We start from the raw sequence: 24216 nt of genomic DNA, 5'->3' as shown, positions 1-24216 counted from the left end.
TGGACAATAAAATTTCAGTATCATATAATACACATTATAAATATGATAGTTTTACTAAATGCTTAACTTAAAGGGAAATTGAATTTGATTAGATAAAAGGGGACATTGTCTGAAATTCCTACTTTTCATTTTAACATAAAAAAGGGCATTATTTGTTTGTGCCAAACGATCGAGTAGGGAAAAGAAGTAGCAAATTAGAGAATTTATTCATAAAGTTTTGTTTTGAATAGATGTAATTCACACCATCTCCAGTGGAGATGTAAAAGTTGTGCTAAGTGTAGCACAAAATAATTGTGCTTCAATGAACATAAACTTAAAAATGATGTAAAAAAAATATATTTAATGCTAATAATAAATAAGATACCAAAAATAATAAATAATGATGAAAAAGTAAATAAAAAAAAAAAGAATTTATATTGTCAGTAATAAATAAGATATTAAAAATATAATAAAATAATAAATAATGACAAAAAATTAAATAAAAAAAGTGAATATTTATTGGTGATTCAAATTTAGATTAATTTTTAGCATGTTTTAAATTTGGCACAACTTTTAGCACATTATTGAAGAAGTTTTCTTTTAAGTGTGCTCTAATGGAGATGCTCTCAGGATAAAAAATTGGTGATGTAATTGCAAGTTTTATAAGGTGAAAAGTCAAAAAGCTAAAAAAAGATTTTATTTGGTGGCGTATATACCAAATAATTAAAATAACAGGGATCGTAAGTAAATAAAAGGAATAACAGGGGTCTGTACTCAACTTCAGCAAAAAGAAGCATCCACCGAGTCCGGAATTCGTTTTCTCGACTCACTAAACCCCCCAGTCCAGTAGTCCTCTCCATTTTTCTCTTCTTGAAAAAGGTTTCTAAAACCCTACTATTCTCTATTCGCGAGCAATGGCGGAACCGAGCGAGTTGACTCAGCACATTGAGTCTTACGTTGACACGTCTCGCTCCCAGACTCAACAGGTTCGCGTTCACATCCCCTGCTCTCGCTAATTTTGGGTGAAGTTATTGTATTACCATCTGTTTCTTATTAGTGCATTCCTTTGTTGTGGAAGTGAGAAAAGCACTATGCAAAAACCAGAACTCTGGCTAGTATGTGACATTATTTGATTAATTGAGCTGGGAGTAGAAACAAAACGTTGCCGTTGGTGATAATAATGGTTTAAATTTTGTGTGATTAGTATTTATTTTAATTTTATTGAGAAAGTAATTTGATCACTGCTATTTTTCTAGTTGCCTCTGCTTCTTTGATGGGAATGTTGGCTCTGCTACTAATGTCGTCTTTTTTTTTTTTCTGCAAGTGATTTAGGTCAAGTTCTTTCGAAAAATATTTATATCTTCGTTATTTTATTTTTTGCTGTATACTGTAAGCAGTTTTATCTTCAATAACAATTTAAGTCTGAGATGTATGCCAAAGCATTTTTATACAATTGAGAATTACTTAATCCAACGTGTAACTTTAACTTGTAAGATTTCACCTACAAATAAGTAAATAAAAATTGTATTGAGGGCTGAGGCAATTGCTTTATGCGTTTTGCTACTTATCTTGGTGGTGCTTTTTATATTTTACTCAAGGATAAGTATACTCAGTTCTATTATTTGTGTGTTACTGCAGGCTGCAAGTTTGGATTCTATCACTTCACTCGTTAAGAATGACTTGATAACTATTGAAACACTGGTAAGAATAAATTACCTTCTTGTCAGCTATAATTAATTGATTTATGTTCTTATATCTGGTTTTCTGCAATTTAGGTCAAAGAGATGGAAATGTATCTGACCACTACAGATAATGTCATTCGAGCTAGAGGTAAGTTGAAGTTGAATTCATTAAAAATTAACAAAGATTTTGATTTTTGTTTAAATGGTGTTCACTCCACAACTATTACAAAGTTGGAAACATAGTGGTCACATTTTTTATTGCATAGTGATTTTGGTAAATATGGCCCCATTGATTCTACTTTTAGTTTAGACTATACTTGTGAATTTTCACTCTAAACTTTAAAAGTTCATTCTTCTTACTGTTTTGGAAACTGCTGTTCTGTTTGTGCTTCTTTTTGAGTAGCATTGTTATTTTTCCTTGGTATATCTGCATTGTACAACAGATGCTTCAATTTATTCCTGGCAGTTAACCACTTTCTTTCTTTTTTCCCATAAGTTTTTATCTATTTAATTTAATCTGAAAATCTCATAGATTATGTCCTCATCTTCAGGTACTCTTCTTCTTGCGGAAGTTCTTGGACGTCTTGCTTCAAAGCCACTAGGCAGTGCTATCATTCATAGCTTAATTGGATTCTTCACAGATAGGCTGGTGAGTTAGTGCTCTTTCCCCAATGCAATTTGTTTGTTTTAAGTCCGTTTGATGGTGAAGCACATTGTCACAAGAGCTAATTCTTTGATTAAACTCTTAACTTTTGCTGTTAATGTATTATTTTGTAATGATATTAGGCAGATTGGAGAGCATTACGTGGGGCTCTTGTTGGGTGCTTAGCATTACTGAGGAGAAAAAGTAATGTTGGTGTAGTCTCTGCCACTGATGCAAAAGCAGTTGCTGAGGTGTACTTAAAGACCCTACAGGTGCAGTCTTTAGGTCAGCATGACAGGAAGGTAAGAATCCAAATGCATGAATTTTAATCAAGAAAAAAATTAACTACTTGCCTTCATGTATAGCCACTGCCTTTTTACAAAATTTAACATGAAAGCATTGTTGCAGCTTTGTTTTCAGCTTCTGGAATGTGTCTTAGAATGCTATCCCAATGAGGTTGCTTCCTTGGTATTCTTTCCAAACTCACTCTCAAATTAGTTGCTGGATTTTTATTGTTCTATTTTCAATTTTATCACTTGTTCTCAACTGATTTGTAATTTGAATGTCATTGTTTATACCAATAGTTTAAAGTTGTAAAATTACAAGTTGTTTTCATTCATTTCATATTTCAGCTAGATGCTTACATTCCTTGAACGTAATGATTTTAGAGTTTAATCTTTGTGTTCTTTTTCTCTTTATAACTCTGGTCAAATAGATGTCAATAGAACATAGAATTCCCTTATAATTATTTTTCTCTTAACATATTCATTCTTTTTTCGTTATTTTTTTCCCATTTTCTATCTTAATTTTTTTTTTTTGGTGTTATTAAGGATGAACTCCTTCTATATGGAATCTGTGAAGCTGTTGATGGAGAGAAGGATCCTCATTGCTTGTTGCTAGCATTTGACATCATTCGTGCACTAATTCAACTATTTCCAGATCCTAATGGGCCGCTAGAAAATTTTTCTGGAGAGCTTTTTGAAACTTTGAGCAGTTACTTTCCCATTCATTTTACTCATGTATGCAAGCCTCACCCTCACTATACATGCAAATTTATGATTTATTTATGGAAAAAAAATTCTAAGCAAGCTTTTCCCTTTTGGTTTGCTTTTGTTTCTTGGTTAGTATTCAGATCATGCGATGAATGCTATCATTGATTATGATGTGCTATCCTTTTTGTTTTTGTACTTCTTTTCACATGTTTTTCTTCTTAACGTTATCCAGCCAAAAGGAGAGGACACTGATGTCAAAAGAGATGATCTTGCAAGGGCTCTAATGGTATGCCGTCATTGAATGTGATGCTCCATTGTTATGGTATTTGTAGGTGTTGAATTTATCTATGCTCTTTGTTATGATCTTCCAGTTACCAAACTTTATCATTCTAACAATGGAGCACTTGTAATGCCCATGGTAACAATGTCGTAATTGGCATAAAGCACTTGTAAAGGCCATGGTCTAGTCTATTACATAAAATGGAACATTATCTTTCTTTTCTTTTTTTGGCATTCTCTCATCTGCTTGAATTATAAATCATTCCTTAATATTTACACGTATAGTTCTATGGAATCTTTTGATAGGCCACCCTTGACCTATGTGTACGCTAGGAGGGGCAAAAGGAATGACAGGTCAGCAGGTAGTTAGAGGGGATTGGGGTACCGTGTATGGGGGAACATGATAGAATAGTTGAGCCTTAGTATAAAAGGAGAGGAATATGTGTATTGTGTGTCTGAAAAGTAGTAAGAACTTTCTTGTATTGGAGGGAATCCCAGCTCTCGAATTCCGGGTATTTCAATGAAAAGGCAGTAGAGGAATTCAACTTTCTGAATTCCAATTTTAATTCCAAAACTAATAACTACAATTAACATACCAAGTGGTATCAGAGCATCAGATCCATAATGGGGCCTAAACCGAATTTGCAAATTGAAATGGTGGAGGAGAAGATCGAAGAGGTGCAGTCCGAACTGAGGCAGGAAGTTTCAGCAATCCGAACACAAATCGAACACTTCCCGCAGGAGCTGGAAGCATTACGTGCAGACACACAAAGGATCCCAGAGTTGGAAAAGAAGGTGGAATACTTAATTACCCATATTACGCAGTTGCTACAGTCGTCTCATCGAACGGGTATGGCAGGAACCAGTGCGCCGGACGATCGACAGAAGCAGGCGGTCGACGGCGATAGCTCCTCCTCTCATCGTCCAACGGGGACTCCCTCGGCGATGCACCCACCCCCAGCGACCTCGACGGGGCATCCTTCTGCACCACCCGACTCACAGCTGCCTCGCGATTTCAAACCACCACGACTAGAGCTGCCCTTGTTCGCTGGTGAGAACCCCGACGGCTGGGTTTTCCGTGTGGAGCGATTCTTTCTCTTGAATCGATTGACCGAGGCGGAGATGTTGGAAGCAGCCATCATCGGATTGGACAGGGACGCACTTACATGGTTCCAGTGGGAGAACTTCAGGCGTCAGATCACGTCTTGGGCTTTGTTGAAGCACCTGCTCATGGTGCGGTTTCGATCAGTTCCCGTGGGGTCATCGACGGAGGAATGACTTTCGGTCAAACAAGATACCACGGTCAGGGCATATCGGCTTCAATGGGAGGCGTTGGCATCCAGAGTAGTCGGAGTACCAGAGCATGTGTTAGAAGGGAGCTTCATCAAAGGACTGAAGGAGGAGATCCGAGGCCCGTTACACGTTTTACAACCTTCGGGCCTAGCCCAAATAATGGAGACAGCCCAAAGGATTGAGGAGGGCCATTTTCTGGCTGGGTTGGGCCTCCACCATCGAACGGGACCAGCTAGGGCACAAACAGGCCCAATCTCAGTGCCCAGATTTTCATCTCAGCCGCCTAGCACGAGATCTTCCTCGCCGTTCCTCCCGAGTAACCCGAACCAGTCGCCGGCCACCACAGGGCCGCCGTCGACGACGCAGACGACTCCCCCACCTCTGCGACGGATGACGGAGCAGGAGTATCAGGACAAGAAACGTCGCGGTGTCTGTTTTCGCTGCGATAAGAAGTTCCATAGGGGGCACGTCTGTGAACAAAAATCATTGCACGTGATGTTGATTGCAGATAATATTGAAGGGTCGGAGAGCCAAGAGTCAGCACCATCCAGCCCAGAATCGGGTGAGGAAACACTGCAGGAGGAGCAACTCGCGATGCTCTCCCTTAACTCATTAGTGGGAATATCTTCAGCTCATACAATAAAGATACTGGGCTCCATAGCCGAACACCCAGTTATTGTGCTCATCGACAGTGGAGCAACGCACAATTTTGTGTCTAAGGACCTGGTTCGAGCAGTTAAATTACCAGTCACGGAGACAACAGCCTATGGGGTATTGCTGGGTACAGGAGGCCGAGTGAGAACATAAGGACTTTGCAAGAACGTGGAGCTGGACTTGGGGTCACTAAGGGTGGTTACGGATTTTTTGCCCTTAGAACTGGGTGGGGCTGATGCAATTTTGGGCATACAATGGTTGAGTACATTGGGGAATATGTAGGTGAATTGGCGCACAATGGTCATGAAATTCGAAATAGGAGGAGCTTGGGTTACATTGCAAGGGGACCCAAGTTTATGCAAGTCACAGATCTCTTTGAAGGCTTTGATTCACTCAGTTCAACATGAGGGACAAGGTTACTGGATTCAGTGTGGTGCGCTTACAGCAAATACCGAGAGTATTGTGACGGAAAATGAGGCTGAAATACAAGAACTGCTGCAGAAACATGAAGCTGTTTTCGACATGCCAAAAGGGCTGCCACCACACCGTTCCCACGAGCATCACATCACCATGAGGGAGGGGTCGGGTCCCATTTCAGTTCGACCATACCGCTACGCGCAGATACAAAAAGATGAGATAGAGAAGTTGTTGACTGAGATGCTACAGGCGGGGATAGTTCAACCAAGCACAAGCCCTTTTTCGAGCCCCGTACTACTAGTGAAAAAGAAGGATGGGAGTTGGAGATTTTGTGTAGATTACAGAGCTTTAAACCGCGAGACAGTCGCTGATAAATTCCCCATTCCAGTCATTGATGAGCTTTTGGATGAACTCCATGGGGCGAGGGTATTTTCTAAGTTGGACCTCAAATCTGGTTATCACCAAATACGTGTGGCAGCAAAAGACGTCGAGAAAACGGCTTTCCGTACCCATGAAAGACACTATGAATTTTTGGTTATGCCATTCGGCCTAACCAACGCTCCAGCCACTTTTCAAGCCTTGATGAACGATGTTTTTCGTGAGTTTTTGAGAAAATTTGTCCTAGTTTTCTTTGATGATATACTTGTGTACAGCGCATCTTTGGAGCTTCATTTGCAGCACTTAGACTTGGTTTTATCTCGCCTCAGCCAGCATTAGCTTTACGCGAATAAAAAGAAGTGTTTATTTGGGCAGTCACAACTTGAATACTTGGGTCACATTGTTTCAGCAGAAGGAGTTTCAGCAGACCCACTAAAACTAGCAGCAATGGAGCAATGGCCAGTACCTAAAAGTCTAAAGGAGTTAAGAGGGTTCTTGGGGCTCACAGGATACTATAGAAAGTTTGTAAGAGGCTATGGGCATTTGGCAAGACCGTTAACGGACCAACTAAAGAAGGATTCGTTTGGCTGGAATGAAGAGGCTCAAGAAGCATTTTTAGCACTTAAGAAATCAATGTGCGCAGTACCTGTTTTGGCCTTACCGAATTTTGCAGCACCATTTGTAGTGGAGTCGGACGCTTCGGGAACGGGTCTTGGGGCGGTGTTGATGCAGGAACAACGGCCAGTGGCTTATTTCAGCAAGGCACTATCGCCTAGAGCTCGCTGCAAATCGGTGTATGAACGAGAGCTTATGGCCATGGTTTTAGCTATACAAAAGTGGCGTCCTTATCTATTGGGCCGCCAGTTTATTGTTCGAACGGACCAGCGGAGTTTAAGATACTTACTTGAGCAGCGAATGGTGGCAACGGAGCATCAAAAGTGGCTTACAAAATTGCTGGGGTATGATTTTCAAGTTCAATACAGATCGGGCCTTCAAAATAAGGCAGCGGATGCTCTCTCGCGGGTACCACAGGTTGGGGACTGCAATGCCTTGTCCATTCCCAATATGATTTCCATTTCAGATTTAAAAAATCATGTAGCTACAGACCCGCATCTCTCCAAAGTTATCCAGCAACTTTAGCAAGGAAATGGGGGGCTGGGATACTCTTATTCGAAGGGTTGTTTGAAGTTCAAAGGGCGGCTGGTTGTCCCATCTTCGTCACCATTCATACCATTCATTTTACAAGAATATCACTGCAGCAATATGGGGGGTCACGCGGGGGCATTCCGCACATTTCCGCACATTTCAGCGGGTAGCCGCTGATTTTTATTGGCAGGGAATGAGGCGTGATATACAAAAGTTCGTTGCTGAATGCCATACTTGTCAGCAAAGCAAGTATTTAGCGCAATCTCCAGCTGGATTGTTACAGCCACTTCCAATTCCGGACCAAGATTGGGACGATATATCAATGGATTTCATAGAAGGCTTACCGCACTCCAATGGGTTTGATTCTATCCTAGTGGTGGTGGATCGTTTGTCTAAATATGCCCACTTTGTTCCACTTCGGCATCCTTATACAGCCACTTCAGTCGCTGCCATTTTTGTTAAAGAGATCGTTAAATTACATGGTATTCCGAAGTCAATTGTTTCAGATAGGGACAAAGTCTTTCTCAGCCTTTTCTGGAAAGAGCTTTTTAAATTGCAAGGGACAACGCTGAAATACAGTTCAGCTTATCATCCACAGACGGATGGCCAAACCGAGGTACTTAATAGATGTTTGGAGACATACTTAAGATGTTTTGTGAGCTCTCGGCTATCACAATGGGTCAAATGGTTGGCTTGGGCGGAGTATTTGTACAATACATCATACCATTCAGCAGCGGGAATGACACCTTTTAAGGCTCTATACCACCGAGACCCTCCACTAGTGATACGGATTGCAGGCAACCAGACTATTGTCTCCGCTGTGGAGAAGAACTTACAGGACCGTGATGACATTTTAGAGCTGTTAAAGATGAATTTACAGCGTGCCCAACAGAAGATGAAATTTCAAGCTGATAAAAAGAGGAGGGATGTTCAATTTGCAGTGGGAGACAACGTCTATGTGAAGCTTAAACCATATAGACAGCAGACTTTGGCAAAAAGAAAGAATCAGAAGCTGGGACCACTCTTTTTTGGACCTTTTTCGATACTGGCCAGAGTGGGTTCGACAGCCTATAAATTGTTACTGCCAACTCAAGCGAAGATTCACCCAGTTTTCCATGTTTCCATGCTGAGACCGGCTTTAGGTCCGCACCAAACAGCCATCCCTTTACCCTCCAATTTGACTGAAGAGCTGGAGTGGCTTCTTGAACCTGAATCGATGCTAGATTTGCGGCCGGGAACTCAGTTTCAGCAGCCCCAAGTGTTGATAAAGTGGCTACATCTACCGGAGTTTGAGGCCACTTGGGAGGATTTGGGAACAATTCAGCAGCAATTTCCAAATTTCCACCTTGAGGACAAGGTGCGTCTTTGGGCCGGGGGTAATGATAGGCCACCCTTGACCTATGTGTATGCTAGGAGGGGCAAAAGGAATGACAGGTCAGCAGGTAGTTAGAGGGGATTGGGGTACCGTGTATGGGGGAACATGATAGAATAGTTGAGCCTTAGTATAAAGGGAGAGGAATATGTGTATTGTGTGTGTCTGAAAAGTAGTAAGAACTTTCTTGTATTGGAGAGAATCCCAGCTCTCGAATTCTGGGTATTTCAATGAAAAGGCAGCAGAGGAATTCAACTTTCTGAATTCCAATTTTAATTCCAAAACTAATAACTACAATTAACATACCATCTTTTTGCATGACCAGATTATCTTTACTAAGTTATTCTAATTTGTTCTTGCTGTGATTTTCCCCCTTTATATTGGAATTGGTGAGCACAATAAGAAATTTAATAGAAGTAGAAAACTGTTACAAGATGCATAGGTATTTCTGGTGAAGATGACTTATGAGTGTTTTTAATCAATTGAGTAATTTCTCTTTGGTGCTTGAACCAAATTTATTATATTTTTATTTTTTGATGATTTGAGCCTTGAGACAAGCGGGGAGGAGCACTTTTATACTTGCCATAAATTACAAGGGTTGTAAAGAGCACGTTTACACAAATAACCAAATGGTACTATATTTTTGTTCTGTAGGTAGCTTTCTCATCAACACCTCTTCTTGAGCCATATGTCATTCCCTTGCTTCTTGAGAAACTCTCTTCTTCTCTGCCATCATCAAAGGTTGGTGCCATCACAAAGAATTTATATGATTACATAGGCAACAGAATTAATTTTTTTGTTGTAGAAAGTATATTTGTATCAATTTTCATGCTGACTCTTTATGTTTGAAGGTTGATTCTTTAAAGTATCTGAGCTATTGCTCATTGAAGTATGGAGCAGACAGGATGGCCAAACATGCTGGAGCTATTTGGAGTTCAATTAAAAGTGAAATGAGTACTTCAGTAAAAGAGCCTACTGAAGCTGTTACATCAGAATCAATAAATGGTCTTGGGTTTCAGGAAAATGAAATTGCAGCAGAAGCTTTAGTGCTTCTGGGAATAGTTGTCTTGCAAAATAACGATTTATATTTAAGTTTGATTCTGGATGATGAAGACATTAGTAGCATTTTCAACATCATCACAAGTTATAGGAGTTACAATAGTATCCCATTGGAAGGTAAAGAAAGGCTACATGTTGTTGGTCGTATCCTATATATTACCTCAAGAACTTCCATTGTTTCCTGTAATAGAGTGCTTGAAACTTTTTTTCCCCGCTTGGTGGAGATTCTGGAAAGAAATTTATCCAGGGATCACTTCCTAAATTTTGGAGCTCTATATCTCTGTGTGGAACTCCTTGCTGCATGTAGAGATTTGATTGTAGGCTCTGGAGAACTTGCTTCTAACTCTATTTCAACTCACGAGGCATGCTGTTGCATCATTCGGAACTGTTTTGATTCACTAATTCATATTCTCTGCTCTGCCCATCTTGCAACTCCTAATGAAGCTGTTCATGATGTGGATATTTACTATAGAGGTAATTGGTTTAATTTAAAAAAGTACATATTTTGTCTGGTTAAACAAGTCACTGTTTTGATATGATAATGCCTTTTCTTGGCCCTTCTTTAGTAGCCCATTTTTTTGTTTATTTTGTTTTTGGTTTGGAGAAAATATAATTTGCACTTCGGTACTATTTTTCTATAAGTAATTTTAGAACCGATGTCATGAGAGTTACAAAGTAAACTTTTGTAGTTCCTAGTATTTTTTTTTCTCCTTTTAAGTTCTTATATGTATATTCTGTTTGAGTAACAATATGTAAATTTTTAATAGCATTGTTTTGCAGTAAAGAGCTTGCAGATTTTGGCTACATTTCCCGAAGGTCATTTACCGATATCAAAAAGTATATTCGAGAATATTTTGACATCACTTGTGTCAATTATCCTGGTGGATTTCAAACAGATGCTGTTATGGAAGCTTGCCGTGAAGGCATTAGTTAATATTGGCTCTTTCATCAGTAAATGTAACGAGTCGGAGAAGGCACTGAGCTATACAAGTATTGTTGTTGAAAAAATTGTTTCATCACTGTCTAGTGATAAATTTACCCTGCCTTTTCCACTCAAACTGGAAGTGGTATCTGAACTAGGTGCAAGTGGACAGAATCATATGCTGATGATTGTTCAAGGGTTGGAAGGGGCTATATTTGCTAACCTTGATGATTTTTTAGTACGTAACTTTCCATCTAAGAGAGTATTTTCATTTAAAATTTTTGGAAGGGTCTGGAAATTTATGGTTATTGATTCTGTCTCATTCATTTATGTGGTTATTCTAATTGTTCACTGAACTCGCAACTTGTGTTTAGGTCCATGGGAATAAAAAGTCTGCTGAATTAGCAATTCAACTTCTGCAATGCTATTCTGAAAAGGTTATTCCGTGGTATGTATTCAGTCTAATGTTCCATGATATTTGTAGATAGCAGTAGTATAGTTATAATTTTCTTTATTAATGTGACGCCTTATGTTTGAATGGTCTCAGGATCCAGGAAACTGATGGTCTCGAGGAAGTCCTGTTGCGTTTCACTCTAAACATTTGGGGACATGTTGACAGCTGGATGTCCCATAATATTCAAGTCCAGGAAAAAGTGTGTAGATCTATTACTGTCTTTTTCTTTTTTCCTTCAATTTTCTCTGGTTATTGATAGTTCTTATGCTACCTAAGAGCATCTTTCATTTCTATTCTGCCTGTCTGGTTTGGTGGTTGAAAACAAAACTTCAATCAATATATTCCAAGAAGTGGTGAAGTTAGATTTCTTTTTTTCCTTCAGGGGCTTTTTGATGCAACAATGATGGCAATGAAGGTTACTGTTGCAAGTTGTTCATGGGAAATTCAGAACACCATAATTCAGAAGGCATATACGGTACTTTCATCAAATACATCTCTTGTACCGAAGAAATCCCCTTTGACTTTCATTCCAGTCGAACTTGAAGGGCTACAACTTACTCAGGACAATTTTTCTAGAAAAGATGAATTATTATTATCATTATTTGCATCAGTAATTATTGCAAGTCAGCCTAGAGTTGAGATCCCAAATATAAAAGAGATACTTCATTTATTTCTGACGACACTGCTCAAGGGACATGTTTCTTCAGCTCAAGCATTAGGTTCTATAATCAATAAACTTGGTACAAAGTCCAACAGAGCTGAAATCACATATGGTTTCATGTTGGAAGAAGCCATTGATATACTTTTCAAAAGAAAATCGAATTCCCAAGATAATGGTGTCTTAAGTGGTAATGAGAATGAAATGGGTCTTACTGAATTATGTCTTGGTTTTGTGAACCATAGACAACTTCAAATCAATGCCATAGTTGGACTTGCATGGGTTGGGAAAGGTTTGCTATTGCGTGGTCATGAAAAAGTAAAAGATATAATCATGATTCTTTTGGAGTGCTTATTGCCAGGTGGCAATATTTGTGCATCGAGGTTGAAGCAGGATTTGCATCCCTCCGTAAAGAAAAGTGCCGCAGATGCTTTTCATCTTCTTATGAGTGATTCTAAGGTTTGTTTAAATAGAAAATTTCATACAATAATAAGACCACTCTATAAGCAGCGTCTTTTTTCCATAGTGATGCCAATTATGCAGTCTTCAATAAGGAAAGCCGATTCATCATTTTCAAGGTACGCACTCATCCTAACTCATATTAGTATTACAATCTTGTCAGTTGATCCTTGGAGAGAATCTTATATTGAGTAATTGAATGCATAAGACCTGAGGGAGAGTAGAAACTTCAAGAATTTATTTATTTAGACATTGTCAACCTTGAATGTTCTTTAGAAAGATGTTCAGCACTTTGAAGAGTCAGTGTTCAAACAATTCAAGATTAAAGTCTTAAAAACAATCTTTTATTTATTACATATTCAACTGCTCCTTCAAAACAGATCTATGCTGTTTCGGGCATCTGCCCACATCATCTCAGATACTCCTCTAATAGCTGTCTTGAGTGAATCCAAGAAGGTTAGTTGCAGATTGTGGACTTCGGAATAGCTAAGATCTTCCTGTATATTTGATGAATTTGCAATAAAATACCATCTCATTATTGCAGCTAATATCAATACTGCTGGAGGGATTATCTATTTTCAGTGAGGATATTCTGGATAAAGAAGAACTGTATAATCTTTTGCTAGTCCTATCTGGAATATTAACTGATAAAAATGGTAAGGTTAAAATAGATTTGTTTAAGTCGTACATAATTTATATGATTTAGCTAGTGTTTATGTGGGAAATACACAGGTGTTACAGTTTGTCTCTCATTCATGCTCGCTTTACTCCTTATAATATTTGAATATTCTGTAAAAGAGAAGAGGGAAAGGTTTGATGTAGTCTACCAAATTTATTGCTGAAGTTATAGTGGGTCTAAAACTGGAACATTGTTTAGTTAATCAAGATGGTACCTGTGAACATTACTGAAATGTTTGGCCTGGTCAGGATACTTTATTAGATGAACTGCTTTCTCATTTGTAAAATCCTTTTATTAAAAAAATAAAAAAGGGGATGTTGGAGGCTAATATTCTGATTCCATATTTCTACTAAGAATTACTTGGATTTATGGTTAGTGTTATTATTTTGATTCTAGTATACACTTTCTATCAGTATCCGGCAAAAATTTATGGCGTTTGAGTACATATCTAGTGTATATATGTTTTTATATATATTTAAATGGTGCAAAAGCTCTTCACAGTAAGCTCACTTTGTACGTGTCCTTGCAGGACAAGAAGCTGCTATCGAGAATGCAAATTCTGTTATTAATTGTTTGACTGGACTGATGGTGTACCCTCATATGATGGTATTTGATCATTCTTCATAATTTTTTTTTATTGTTGTGGATGTATGCTTTACAATTTACATGTTTTTGCTAAACTTGGTTTACTCATCGCCAAGTTTTCTATGAACCCGTATATTCAAATAGCGTATATTGTTTCTCTGTTATGAATACTGACCTGAATTACATAATTTTATATTATATGGTTTGTTTTCAAACTACGTATTTTGTTTATTCCTCAGCTTGTACGAGAGACAGCAATTCAATGTCTGATTGCCATGTCTGAGTTGCCCCATGCAAGAATCTATCCGATGAGATCACAGGTCCGTAGAGTTTTGTCTTTACGATATGACAAATTTTTGTGGGGATAGTTCAACATAAACCATTTCTTCTCAATCATATCCTTTATGTCTACGGTGCATGAATTTTCTTATAAAAGCTACTTTATTCAGGTATTGAGGGCTTTATCAAAGGCAGCTGATGATACAAAGAGAGCTGTTCGTCAGGAAGCTGTCAGATGCCGGCAAGCATGGTCAGTTCTTGCGATCCATGCTGTGTATTTTACTGGAGATATTATACTGACATTTTTGGCTTTACCATTTGCTTAAATTAATTATTTTCTTATTATTTTGGAACCATTGAACAGGGCATCGATCGCATAGAGAACTTTCCATTTTTTAAGAAGGAAAACAAAGAGCTTCACAAGATCAGTTGAGAGGATTTAGCCTCTGGAGCTTTGTATATAAAAATTATATATTAGATGATTTTTTTTTAATTCATCTCGAGCTTAGTTGCGGAAGTGAAGAGAAAAGTAAAACAATTAAAGTATATGCTAGTGTATTTAATCGGTGTTTGAAATTTTGTTCCTAGCTTTATTTTTATCCTGCAATTTTTTTTTCCCTTTATTGCTGAACATTTGGAAGATGCATTTCTTATGTAAGACTAAGATCGTAGAAAATCTTGCAAAAGTGAAGAAATTGCAACAACGGTTGATCTAGAATATGTAACATTATTAATTTCGCACCCAAATCTAAAATGCTGATTTTCAATGATGAAATACAATTGGCGGTGAAACAAGTAACAAATACAGCATTAGATGAAAACTCACTATTTTTTTTCTCAAGAGCAGAACTCGGTTTGTACAGTAATTCTTTTCTTCCTTTTTTTTTATATGACATGGTGGTGTAAATCTACAAATAATAAACTGCCTGCCTACAGGTAGAATAAACAACATATTTGGTATATAGGAAATTGGGAGTAACGTATAAATATAACATTTATGGCTTTCAAATATTTTGGCATTCGAGCATCATCGCCCAAAACACAGTGACTATGCTACAAAAATTGAGAAACTTGGTCCAAGGGAAGACAGCGTAATTTGCGTCCACAAAAATTTATTCAGACAAATAATCTTCAGCACCACTATAGTCGTCAACGTCTTCATGTCGACCCATTTTATGTGATCTTTCGAGGCCGTCTTCAACATCAGACCCACCTCTTTTCAAATTCGAAAGACTTCCCCTCGGATTTGAATAAACCTGAAAAAATACCAAATCAAGTCATCTGAATCCCTTTCTACTAATTAAAACTAAAACATCAAGCAGATTTAGAGTCGTACCTCTGGTTCTTTCAATTCTATAACAGAAGTAGTTGGTCGCTTCCTTACAGTCACTCTTGAAGGAGCAGGAAAATGTTCGATCTCATCATTAGATCTTCCTTCTTTAGCCCTCTTTTTCCTTAAAACAATCTTCGTGGGAAGAGGCTGCAAAAACGGATTGTGTATAAAGACCAAGACAATTTCATGTGTAAACCCACTAGAGGAAGGAAAGAAAAAATCCTGGTTCAAAATGGATACCAAGTAGCGTGCTTCTGTTTCATCAAATGAAACGACGTATGTTGTGGGGTCATCTGCATCATCACCTCGTACCTGTTGAAAAGAAAAAGAAAACTCAGTAACGATCTAGAACCCACTAATTGGTAACTTTAAAAAGTCTGGAGCCTTGCACGTACATCCCAGTGGTATTCACGAACCCAAGAAAATGAAACATCTTCAGTTTCATCATGAATATCCTTCGACAACTGCCACCACATAAAGTAGACGAATAAATATGTATGAAAAATTTAGAAAATATCAGAATCCATACAATTGAACACGAGTTATGGAAGTTGCTTCGAATCGTGAAGAGGTTGGTTTGCCAAAACTAGACTTACTGCTGCTACACAACATGATTATCCTACCTCATCTGGAGCAGGGACCATGTAAGCCAAAAACTTCTCTGGGTTCCCTGGATCCGAGCCGGTCACCTTGTAACTTTTTAATATGGCCTGGATAATAAATCATGATCATTAATGAATAAAAATCAGCATTTTCCAGATTGTTAATTTGTCTTCGGAAAAACTTGCTAAATCTAAGAAAAATTGGGTTACCATACAAAATCACAAATGAGCTAATAATTTCCTTGCGTGAAGTTATAACCAGTCAAATTACCTGTGATTCGTGAGCATCACGGGTAGAATGGTCAAACTTGCTGAAGATTTCCGAATCAGCCGTAGGAGCATTATCGAATGCCACAAAGACGAATTGATCATCGTACCTACAATAGTAACAATAATAGCCATCAAACCCAATTCAGTTTAAGTAGTTAGTCAATATCTGTGTGCATAACTAGCAGCATCAATATACTATGACTGTTTCTGTTGCTGTACTGGGGCAGACAATTACGTGCATGAGAGCCAATGCAATGAAGTTCATTTACTAATAATTTCAAGGGTAAGAAAATTTCAGCACCTGTCAAAATCAGGCAATAAAGGCATAACCTCAACAGGATATAAGTTCTTATTGGTAGCATGAACAGGGCGCGACTTGCATGCCACAAAAGATGCCTCAATTTCCTTAATTTGTCTATCCCTGAAAAGTGACTCGTGACATTAGTAAAATGAGAGCAAGGTTTCTGGCCGGTGTTAATTTTACAATTATCATGAATCTTGATTATTGGCATTAGTAAAAGTGACTGATACCTGTCATTGAGATTCTCCAAAAGGTTGCGGCCTTTCATTTCTCGCAGTTCTTTAGCTTGTTTTTCAGTTAGAGACTGCATGTGTGAACAAATTGAGTCATGGCATAGGTCTAATAAGATTCTTCCAAGAAGCTAAGAAACAAAGATCTTAAGAAATTGTGTGTAATCTAGTACCTGTTTGGTCGATTCCATGCTCAGAGGAGATATATATTGAGTCTTTACCAGCCATGCAACTCCTTTATCAGTAGGCCTTTCTTTCCTCTTAATTCCATCTTTTTTCACAGGGGTTGCTGCTTCATCATCGCGCAACAATTCCTCATCTTCTGGATCAAGGGGTTGTCTAACACTGGGTGGACTAATCAATCCAATAAAATGCAAAATCAGATTTGCCACCCCTACATTAAACTCCTGAAGTCTTATTAATTAAAAATTGTTAAGAATGATACTTGTATACACTGAGGTCAAGTAGGTCAAGAGGGATCCCAAGATCTGGCTCGACAAAAAGCTTGGGCTTGTATGTTTTTTCCAACGACGTAATGGTGTACCTTGAGTATCTGCAAAAAAGAATATATAGATCACACCAATATAATAGATGTGAAACAAAATAGAATTGGATGGAAAGACATTTGCTATAAGATAGAAAGACATACAGATCTTTTTCTGTCTGCATAGACATGAGCTTCGGTTGTGCACTTGGGTCTGGAAGTTCATTCCGGAATCTTCAAAGACCAAACATGTAACGTTTAATTAAATACATGTTAGACTAGAAGATAAAAAACAAACATATACAACGAATACTTGCATGATCATTAAAATCATTTTGCACGAGGAAGGGAAAAAATCGATGGTGTTCAATGGTAAATAATATTTGCATGAACAAGATCGTGGGTGAGTCCTTGTCAAAATACTCACTTCAACTTGCATAAAAATGTTGTTGGCTTCTTTAGCCTATTCTCAATCCTTTCATTGCTTAAGAATGAAGTAGCCCTCCTGTCTCCCATTCGTGACCCTGCAATTGAACCATGCCCCTTGGCAGAAGACAAAATTTGAGTTTTTTGCAAAACTGAGTGCTGTGACTCCTTCATTTGCTGCCTGTGCTTCTCTTCTTGTTTAATCTTTTCATATTCTTTCCTTTTCCTCAACCTCCTCTCATCTTCTGTCTCCACTCTCCCTGAAGGCCCATTTGCTTTCTTTACTGGTACCGAAGGAACGGGATATTTCTGCTGTTTATGAGGAACTCCGTGATTCGATTGCCCATGTTCTCTCCTCCCGGACGCTGATACCTCCTTATGAACCCCTCTATCGCGATCTTGCAACCCCCTATCTGGACCGCTCTCCTTGCTCTGAGTTGGTGGAGGAGGAGCCGAGGGAGGTGGTGGTGGTGAACTTGGAGGTGGTGGTGGTGAACTTGGAGGTGGGGGAGGGGGCGGTGGCTGCTGATTGTTGAACTGAGAAAACTGCGAAGAAGGGTAGTACGCAGGAGGTTGCGGAGGCTGTAAGTTCATCGAATTCTGAGAAGCTGGCGGGGGTGGTGGTGGAGGATATGAAGATTCCGGCGGAGGAGGGGGTGCATAGGCGTACTGTTGGTGAGGGGGTGGTGGGGGAGCAGGGTGCTGACTTCTTGGAGCACCATAATGTTGCGATGAAGTTGAAGGTCCAAACCCACTGTTCTGAAAATAAGATGGAGCCGACGGAACAGACCCATCACCACCATTGCTACTACCGGCAGCAGTACCACTGTAACCCCAAGCTGGGTTATACTGATTTACACGCTGCTGAGATGATGAAGGAGGTGGTAGTGGTGCTGCTGCTGGGGGAGGGTTCTGGTTCGACGGCGGACCAAACGACGATTGCGTAGGGAACGGCCTGTAAGAGGCCATATTGGATCCTATAACCACGCTTAAATCACAACAAACAGACAATTCTCCAATTCGCAAAATCCTAAACAAACCCTAGGAGAGAGAAAATCCGGTAATTTCTCCAGCTCAGTCAAAACAATTCCAGAAAATTGCAAACCCAAACAGCTTTATTTGTTAATATGTGAAGAGTAACAGATCAACCAGGTCTAATGCCAAAAACAAATCTAATACAACACGATAACCTTGGGAGGAGAAGTAGTACCAAAATTAAATAGGAAATAGAAAAATGGGAAATTCAGCTGAGAAAATAGACTAGAAGAATGAATACAAACAATAACCCTAGGAAGGAATCGATTTTGATTGACGAGGCAAGTGGAACTAAGAACTCGGTACAGTTGCAGAAACCCTAGCTGGTTAGAGCGAGAGAGAGAGTAGTGATGAGCTGAGCAAGGGGGATGATCGGAGACAACTCAACTATAGAATGCAAAGATTAAGATTAATATTAACAATAATATTTATTTATTTTATTGCTTTAAATTTGTACCCCCTTAAAAATATATATATATAAATATATAGTGTGATACGACATCCCAATCTATGTCGTATTGTTGTTATTTTATGATCAATTGACTAAGATTAATGTGATGTGAGATCTTTCCATTTTAAGGATATTTTTCGCACGTCACCTCCTCGCCTTACCCTATTTTTTAAATGAGAAGATAATTAGCGCAAAACTCGGTAAAAAAAATATGTTATTTTCGTTTTCCTTTCTTTTTTTAATTTAACAAGGTTAGAATATATTTATTTTATACAATTTAAAAATTCTCCTTTTATAATAACTAATTTTTCTAAATTTAAATTAATTTCATAATTTGTAGTATTTATCTTATTCTTCTTCTTTTATTTTCAGATTTTCATATTTGATTTAGTATTTTTTTTTGTTAATTTGTTTATTTGAATTGATTAAAACCGTTTTTTAATAATTAAATTAAAATTTAAGAATTCTTTATTCAAAGGTTCAACAAATTAAAAAAGAATATTTGACTATCATGGGCTGACACCCACGGGACAAGGGGACAGCTGCCTACTGTTTTTTTTTTTAAATAATAAAATATTTTTGTATTTTTTTTATATATAAATTTTTATATCTACGTTTTTTTAATTTTTTTTTTTACTTTCTCTTTCAGTGAGCAATTTTTTAAAATGATTATGCATCATTAATTTTTTAAAATGATTATGTCATCATTAATGATATATAATAGTTAGGAACGTGGAATACGATATTTTAAATATATTTATTTTTCTTTTAGGCCTACTAAAAAGATATTCTATTCAAGAAAAAAAAATCTTTAGAAAACAAAAGTGGGAAAGTAGAACAAGTAACAACCATGATGGCCACTTATTCAAGAATTAATTGGTGAAAATATGAATTTAACAATAGTTCATCTAAATGTGAAGTAATTTGATAACATAACTCATCATTTAATTTAAGAAAAATTTACATTTCAAACGATTTTTATCATATTAATTCCAATAATGACTTGAGTTATTTTATTTACAATTATATTATTGTTTATATGATGTTTAAACTTAATTGGTCTTCTATCTTCCCTCGGTTTGCTTTTTCACACTTTTTTTAAATGTTTCATTTTGTTTTCTCTTCTCCAAAATTAAAAATAATAATATTATAATCACATTGTTGGTCGGATAGGCTCAAAAGTAGTATAATTGTGATCTACTCTTCAAGGGTGAAAATCTTATATTTTTTCAATGTCGTTGGAGAAAATAATTAGAATTAAAAGCAACCTTTTATTTATTTTTTATATTTTGTTAACAAAAAAGTAACTAAATTTTAAAGTTAAACAAAATTTAATATACCAAAAAGTGGTTTTTTATTTTACATTTAAAAGATACCCTATTGTATTCCAAACAACTTTCAATCTATTCTATAATCATTTCTAAGTAAATTTTTTAAAGTATTCTTTAGGATATTGTTTAGAAACTTTTAAATAGAATATAAGAATACTTTTTTTGGTAACTAACTAAGTTTGTTAGTTGCTTTAAATTTGTGGCGTACCAAAAATTTAGTAATGTACTTCAAAATGTAACCAATTAGTATTTTAAATGATTTTTATAGCAACGAAAAATATAGTTTTTAAAAGTGACTATGTAGTATACTAAATAATATCATTTTTTTAATAAGTTATTCATGGTAACTTGGAACTATAAGAGTAACTTTTTATACTATATGATAACTAATTAGTTTCTAAAGTAGATTTGAAGTTAACGTAAAAGTATCTTAAATAACAAAACATGTAAATTACACAAGTGACTAAAAATTTTTTGTTTAAAAGTTACTGTGCAATATACTAAATTAATTTTTATTAATAAACTATATGACAACTCATTAGTTTCTGAAATAAGCTTGAAGATTACAAAAATATATCTTAAATAATAAGATACCATAATATAACCTAAAAATAACTAATTGATATACTAAGATATTTACAAATAAGTTTTGGAGGTAACCAAAAGGTATCTAAAATAATATGATCTAAAAATAAAGGGCATGTTCGGTATTATTTTTTGTTTTTTGTTTTCAAAATTGTGTTTTCAGAAATGAGAATAGAAAATAGTTTTTGTAGTTTTAAAAAAACAACAGGTGTTTGTTTAATGTTTTCTAAAAAATAATTTTTTAGTTTTATTAAAAAAAATCTTAAATAAAAAGATATTATATTTACAAATAGAATTTTTTTTAAAAAAAGTTTGTAATGAATAATGAGATAAAGTAATGTGAAAGAAAAAATGATAAAAAATAAGAAGAAAAATTTTGAGGAAGAAAAATTAAGAAGAGAGAAATTCATACAAGCAAAAAAATGAGAGAGAAAATGGCGAGATAGAGAAAATGGTGAGATAGAAAAAATGAGGAGAGAGAAAATAAGGAGATCACATGAGAGAGAAAGTGATGGTAGAGAAAGTGAGGAGAGATAAATTAATGAGAGAGAAAGTGATGTGAGATAATAATAATTAAAAATATTATGTAAGAAAAAAATTGACAAAACAAAAATTTGAGAACAACTAAAAACAACTTTTGGTTGTTCTCAAATTTTTTTGTTTTTTGTAACTTTGTTTTTAAAATTGTTTTTTGAAAACAATGCCAAACACCCTTACTTGTTTTCATAAAACAATTTTTAGATTTCAAAAACAAAAAACAATTTTTTTTGTTAAGGAGCCAAACACCCTCAAAGCTTTTTATCATAAATTGACTAATTGGTGTCTTATCGGTATTGTAAGCAATCAAAATGTAACTTTTTGTAGTCTAAAAAAAACAAAAATTTTCGGAAGCAGGATTTCCTTATTTTTTTCAAAATCTGGTATACTATGCTGACATGGCACAGTATACGTGTAAATAATTTGTTTTAATGTATTTTTGGAATAAGTTTGCATTTGTGAGGTATTTATGTAAATTTCACTTAATTTAATCGAAGTATGTACTTATAAATCTACATCAATCATTCAAATTATCCAAAAGAATATAGGGAAATTTACAAATATACATTAACATAAAAAAATATGAAAAATACATTAGATTACAAAAATACAGAATTTTTATGAAAAACACGGAGGGGCAAAAGTGTAAATACGGAGTAGCTGTGAAATATAACTTTTTTTGTTAATAGTCATTACAAATTTGTAAACATGTGTTACAGATGCGTAAACTAGTTACATAAAAATATTTTTGTAAACAACATTTACAAATATATAACCAAGTTTTACAAGATTTGTAAACAAGTTTTACTTTTTTGTAGACAACATTTACAAAATAATTCGTTCCTAATTTTTTTTATTTTTGTAACAATGGTTTACATAATTAATTTTATAACTAAAAATTTTATATTTGTGACTAATATTTTTAAAAGTAAGTTGTGAATTTAGTGAACATGTTTGTAACAAAGATATATAAAACTAAGTTTGTAACTAAAAGATATAATTTTATTTTATAACTAGTATATACAAAAATGTTAAATTGCATTAAACAAATAACATATATTTTAAAAAAAATATTGTAACTACTAATAAAGAAATATATTATACTCATTAAATATATAATATTTTATGTATGCATAAATATTTATTTAACATTAATAATTATATTCATTTTAAATATTTATAAATAAAATAAATTTATTAGTAATTGTTGTTATTATTAGCATACCAAAAGTATGTATGAACTTGTTGACTGCGTTTTTAGCCAACGACGTGAGAACGTCAAATACGACAAGCCTTCAAGAGATTTTATACGACACAGACAGTATAATAAAGAAAATAAAGAACACACAAGATTTTTATAGTGGTTCAGCCCCGATTGTCGGTAATAGCATAATCCACTTAGAGTTGTGATTTATAGATCCGTACTCAAGATCAGATGGACTGAGCCAACTGAGTTTCTTCACTACAGATTGCAAAAATACAAGAATTCTCTCTTATTTCAGCACTTTCTCTCTCTAGAATACTCAGACCCAATTTTCTCTCTCTAGAAAGAAGAAGTGGAAGAAGCCCCTCTCTCGTCCATAAGCCCTCTATTTATAGGCCTGAGATACTCAACTGATATCCTCTTTAGATAGAGATATTTTATTATTCATCTTATATTTATATTACAAGAAATATTTAAAATACAACTGATTCCTCAATTTGAGTGAGGAATGAGAGATTCCCGGATGCTTAGACCAACTCTTGCTGAAGTCGTTCTGGGGATTTTGACGTAGTCTCACATGCATGTTGATTACTCCTTCAAGCTTTCCTTGGACCAAGGTGATACAAGCTTGGCTCTCCTCGGACCAAGGTGGTCCGAGCCAACTCCCTTGGCACCTCACCTCGGGCAACTTTGAGGCAACCTCCTCCATGACATGTCCGATCGGGCATGATGACCTTCTCCTCGGACCAAGGTGGTCCGAGGCATCCTTCTCTCTTGTTTTTCTCCTCGGACAAGTCCGAGCATACCTCCTCCATTCAAGGTCCCTTCGGACCTTGTGGCCTTCTCCTCGGACCAAGGTGGTCCGAGGCATCCTCCTTGGCGTCTCACCTTGGACAAGTCTGAGGCACTCTCCTTTAGCATCTCCCAACTATGTTCGATCGGACATTGTGTAGGCTCTCCTTGTCAAAATCTAAGTCTCCATTCTTGACTTGCATGGGACTCCTCCTCCTTAGCTACTTACCGTGGACACTTTCGAGCCAACACTTAGGAAACCTTGGGAGGCTTACCTCGGACACACCCTTGGGGTCTCCTAGGACCACATACTCCTTGGGGTCTCCTAGGACCACTTTCTCCTTGGGGTCTCCTAAGACCACTTTCTTGAGTTCTCCTCGGACCTCATCCTTGGGTTCTCCTAGTATCACTCTCTTTAGCCTCCTAGGATGCATCTTGTCATCTTTATTGCCATGCCATTGATCTCCAATTTTTGGGTATAACAGAACTAATTACTGAAGAGAAAAAAGACTAAAATAAAAAACTAAAGTGTAGAGAATAGAAAGAAAAAAAGTAAGATTATATATGTTGGCTGTGTTTTTAGCCAACGACGTGAGAACGTAAAAAACGATGAACCTTCAAGAGAAGTTAAACGACACAGACAGTTTAATCAAGAACAGTAAATAACACAAGAGATTTTATAGTGATTCAGCCCCGATCAGTGGG

At 36.4% G+C, this 24216-nt stretch overlaps 2 protein-coding genes across 2 annotated transcripts; one reads left to right on the top strand and one right to left on the bottom strand.

The window, feature by feature from the left end:
* Nucleotides 1-786: 786 nt before the first annotated feature.
* On the top strand, nt 787-14373 carry LOC133794942 (MMS19 nucleotide excision repair protein homolog). The gene is given in 20 exon segments (XM_062232382.1): nt 787-965; nt 1618-1680; nt 1755-1809; nt 2213-2310; nt 2448-2606; nt 2713-2772; nt 3135-3323; nt 3529-3582; nt 9490-9576; nt 9687-10368; nt 10675-11054; nt 11191-11264; nt 11364-11469; nt 11653-12506; nt 12768-12843; nt 12932-13043; nt 13596-13672; nt 13891-13971; nt 14101-14180; nt 14295-14373. Coding segments are annotated over 20 exon segments (3438 nt in total). The 5' UTR covers nt 787-893.
* Nucleotides 14374-14740: 367 nt separating this feature from the next.
* On the bottom strand, nt 14741-19000 carry LOC133794363 (protein PAF1 homolog). The gene is made up of 12 exons (XM_062231583.1): nt 17578-19000; nt 17316-17384; nt 17112-17219; nt 16840-17020; nt 16667-16740; nt 16437-16556; nt 16137-16242; nt 15887-15973; nt 15659-15727; nt 15504-15575; nt 15267-15410; nt 14741-15186 (listed from the first exon to the last, which is right to left on the bottom strand). The coding sequence occupies exons 1-12, from the start codon at nt 18543-18545 to the stop codon at nt 15043-15045; spliced, it is 2142 nt and encodes a 713-aa protein (XP_062087567.1). The 5' UTR covers nt 18546-19000; the 3' UTR covers nt 14741-15042.
* Nucleotides 19001-24216: the final 5216 nt, after the last annotated feature.

This window comes from Humulus lupulus, chromosome 8, assembly GCF_963169125.1.
Source record: "Humulus lupulus chromosome 8, drHumLupu1.1, whole genome shotgun sequence".
Classification (NCBI taxonomy): domain Eukaryota; kingdom Viridiplantae; phylum Streptophyta; class Magnoliopsida; order Rosales; family Cannabaceae; genus Humulus; species Humulus lupulus.
This window is presented reverse-complemented; position numbering and strand designations above follow the sequence as displayed.

Excerpts from the sequence above, each read along its gene's own strand:
- LOC133794363 (XM_062231583.1), bottom strand. The coding sequence starts at position 18,545 with ATGGCCTCTTACAGGCCGTTCCCTACGCAATCGTCGTTTGGTCCGCCG. Across the intron at positions 15,974-16,136 it reads GTGATGCTCACGAATCACAG|GCCATATTAAAAAGTTACAA; the intron begins GTAATTTGACTG and ends TTTATTATCCAG. Across the intron at positions 15,576-15,658 it reads TTCGTGAATACCACTGGGAT|GTACGAGGTGATGATGCAGA; the intron begins GTACGTGCAAGG and ends TCTTTTCAACAG.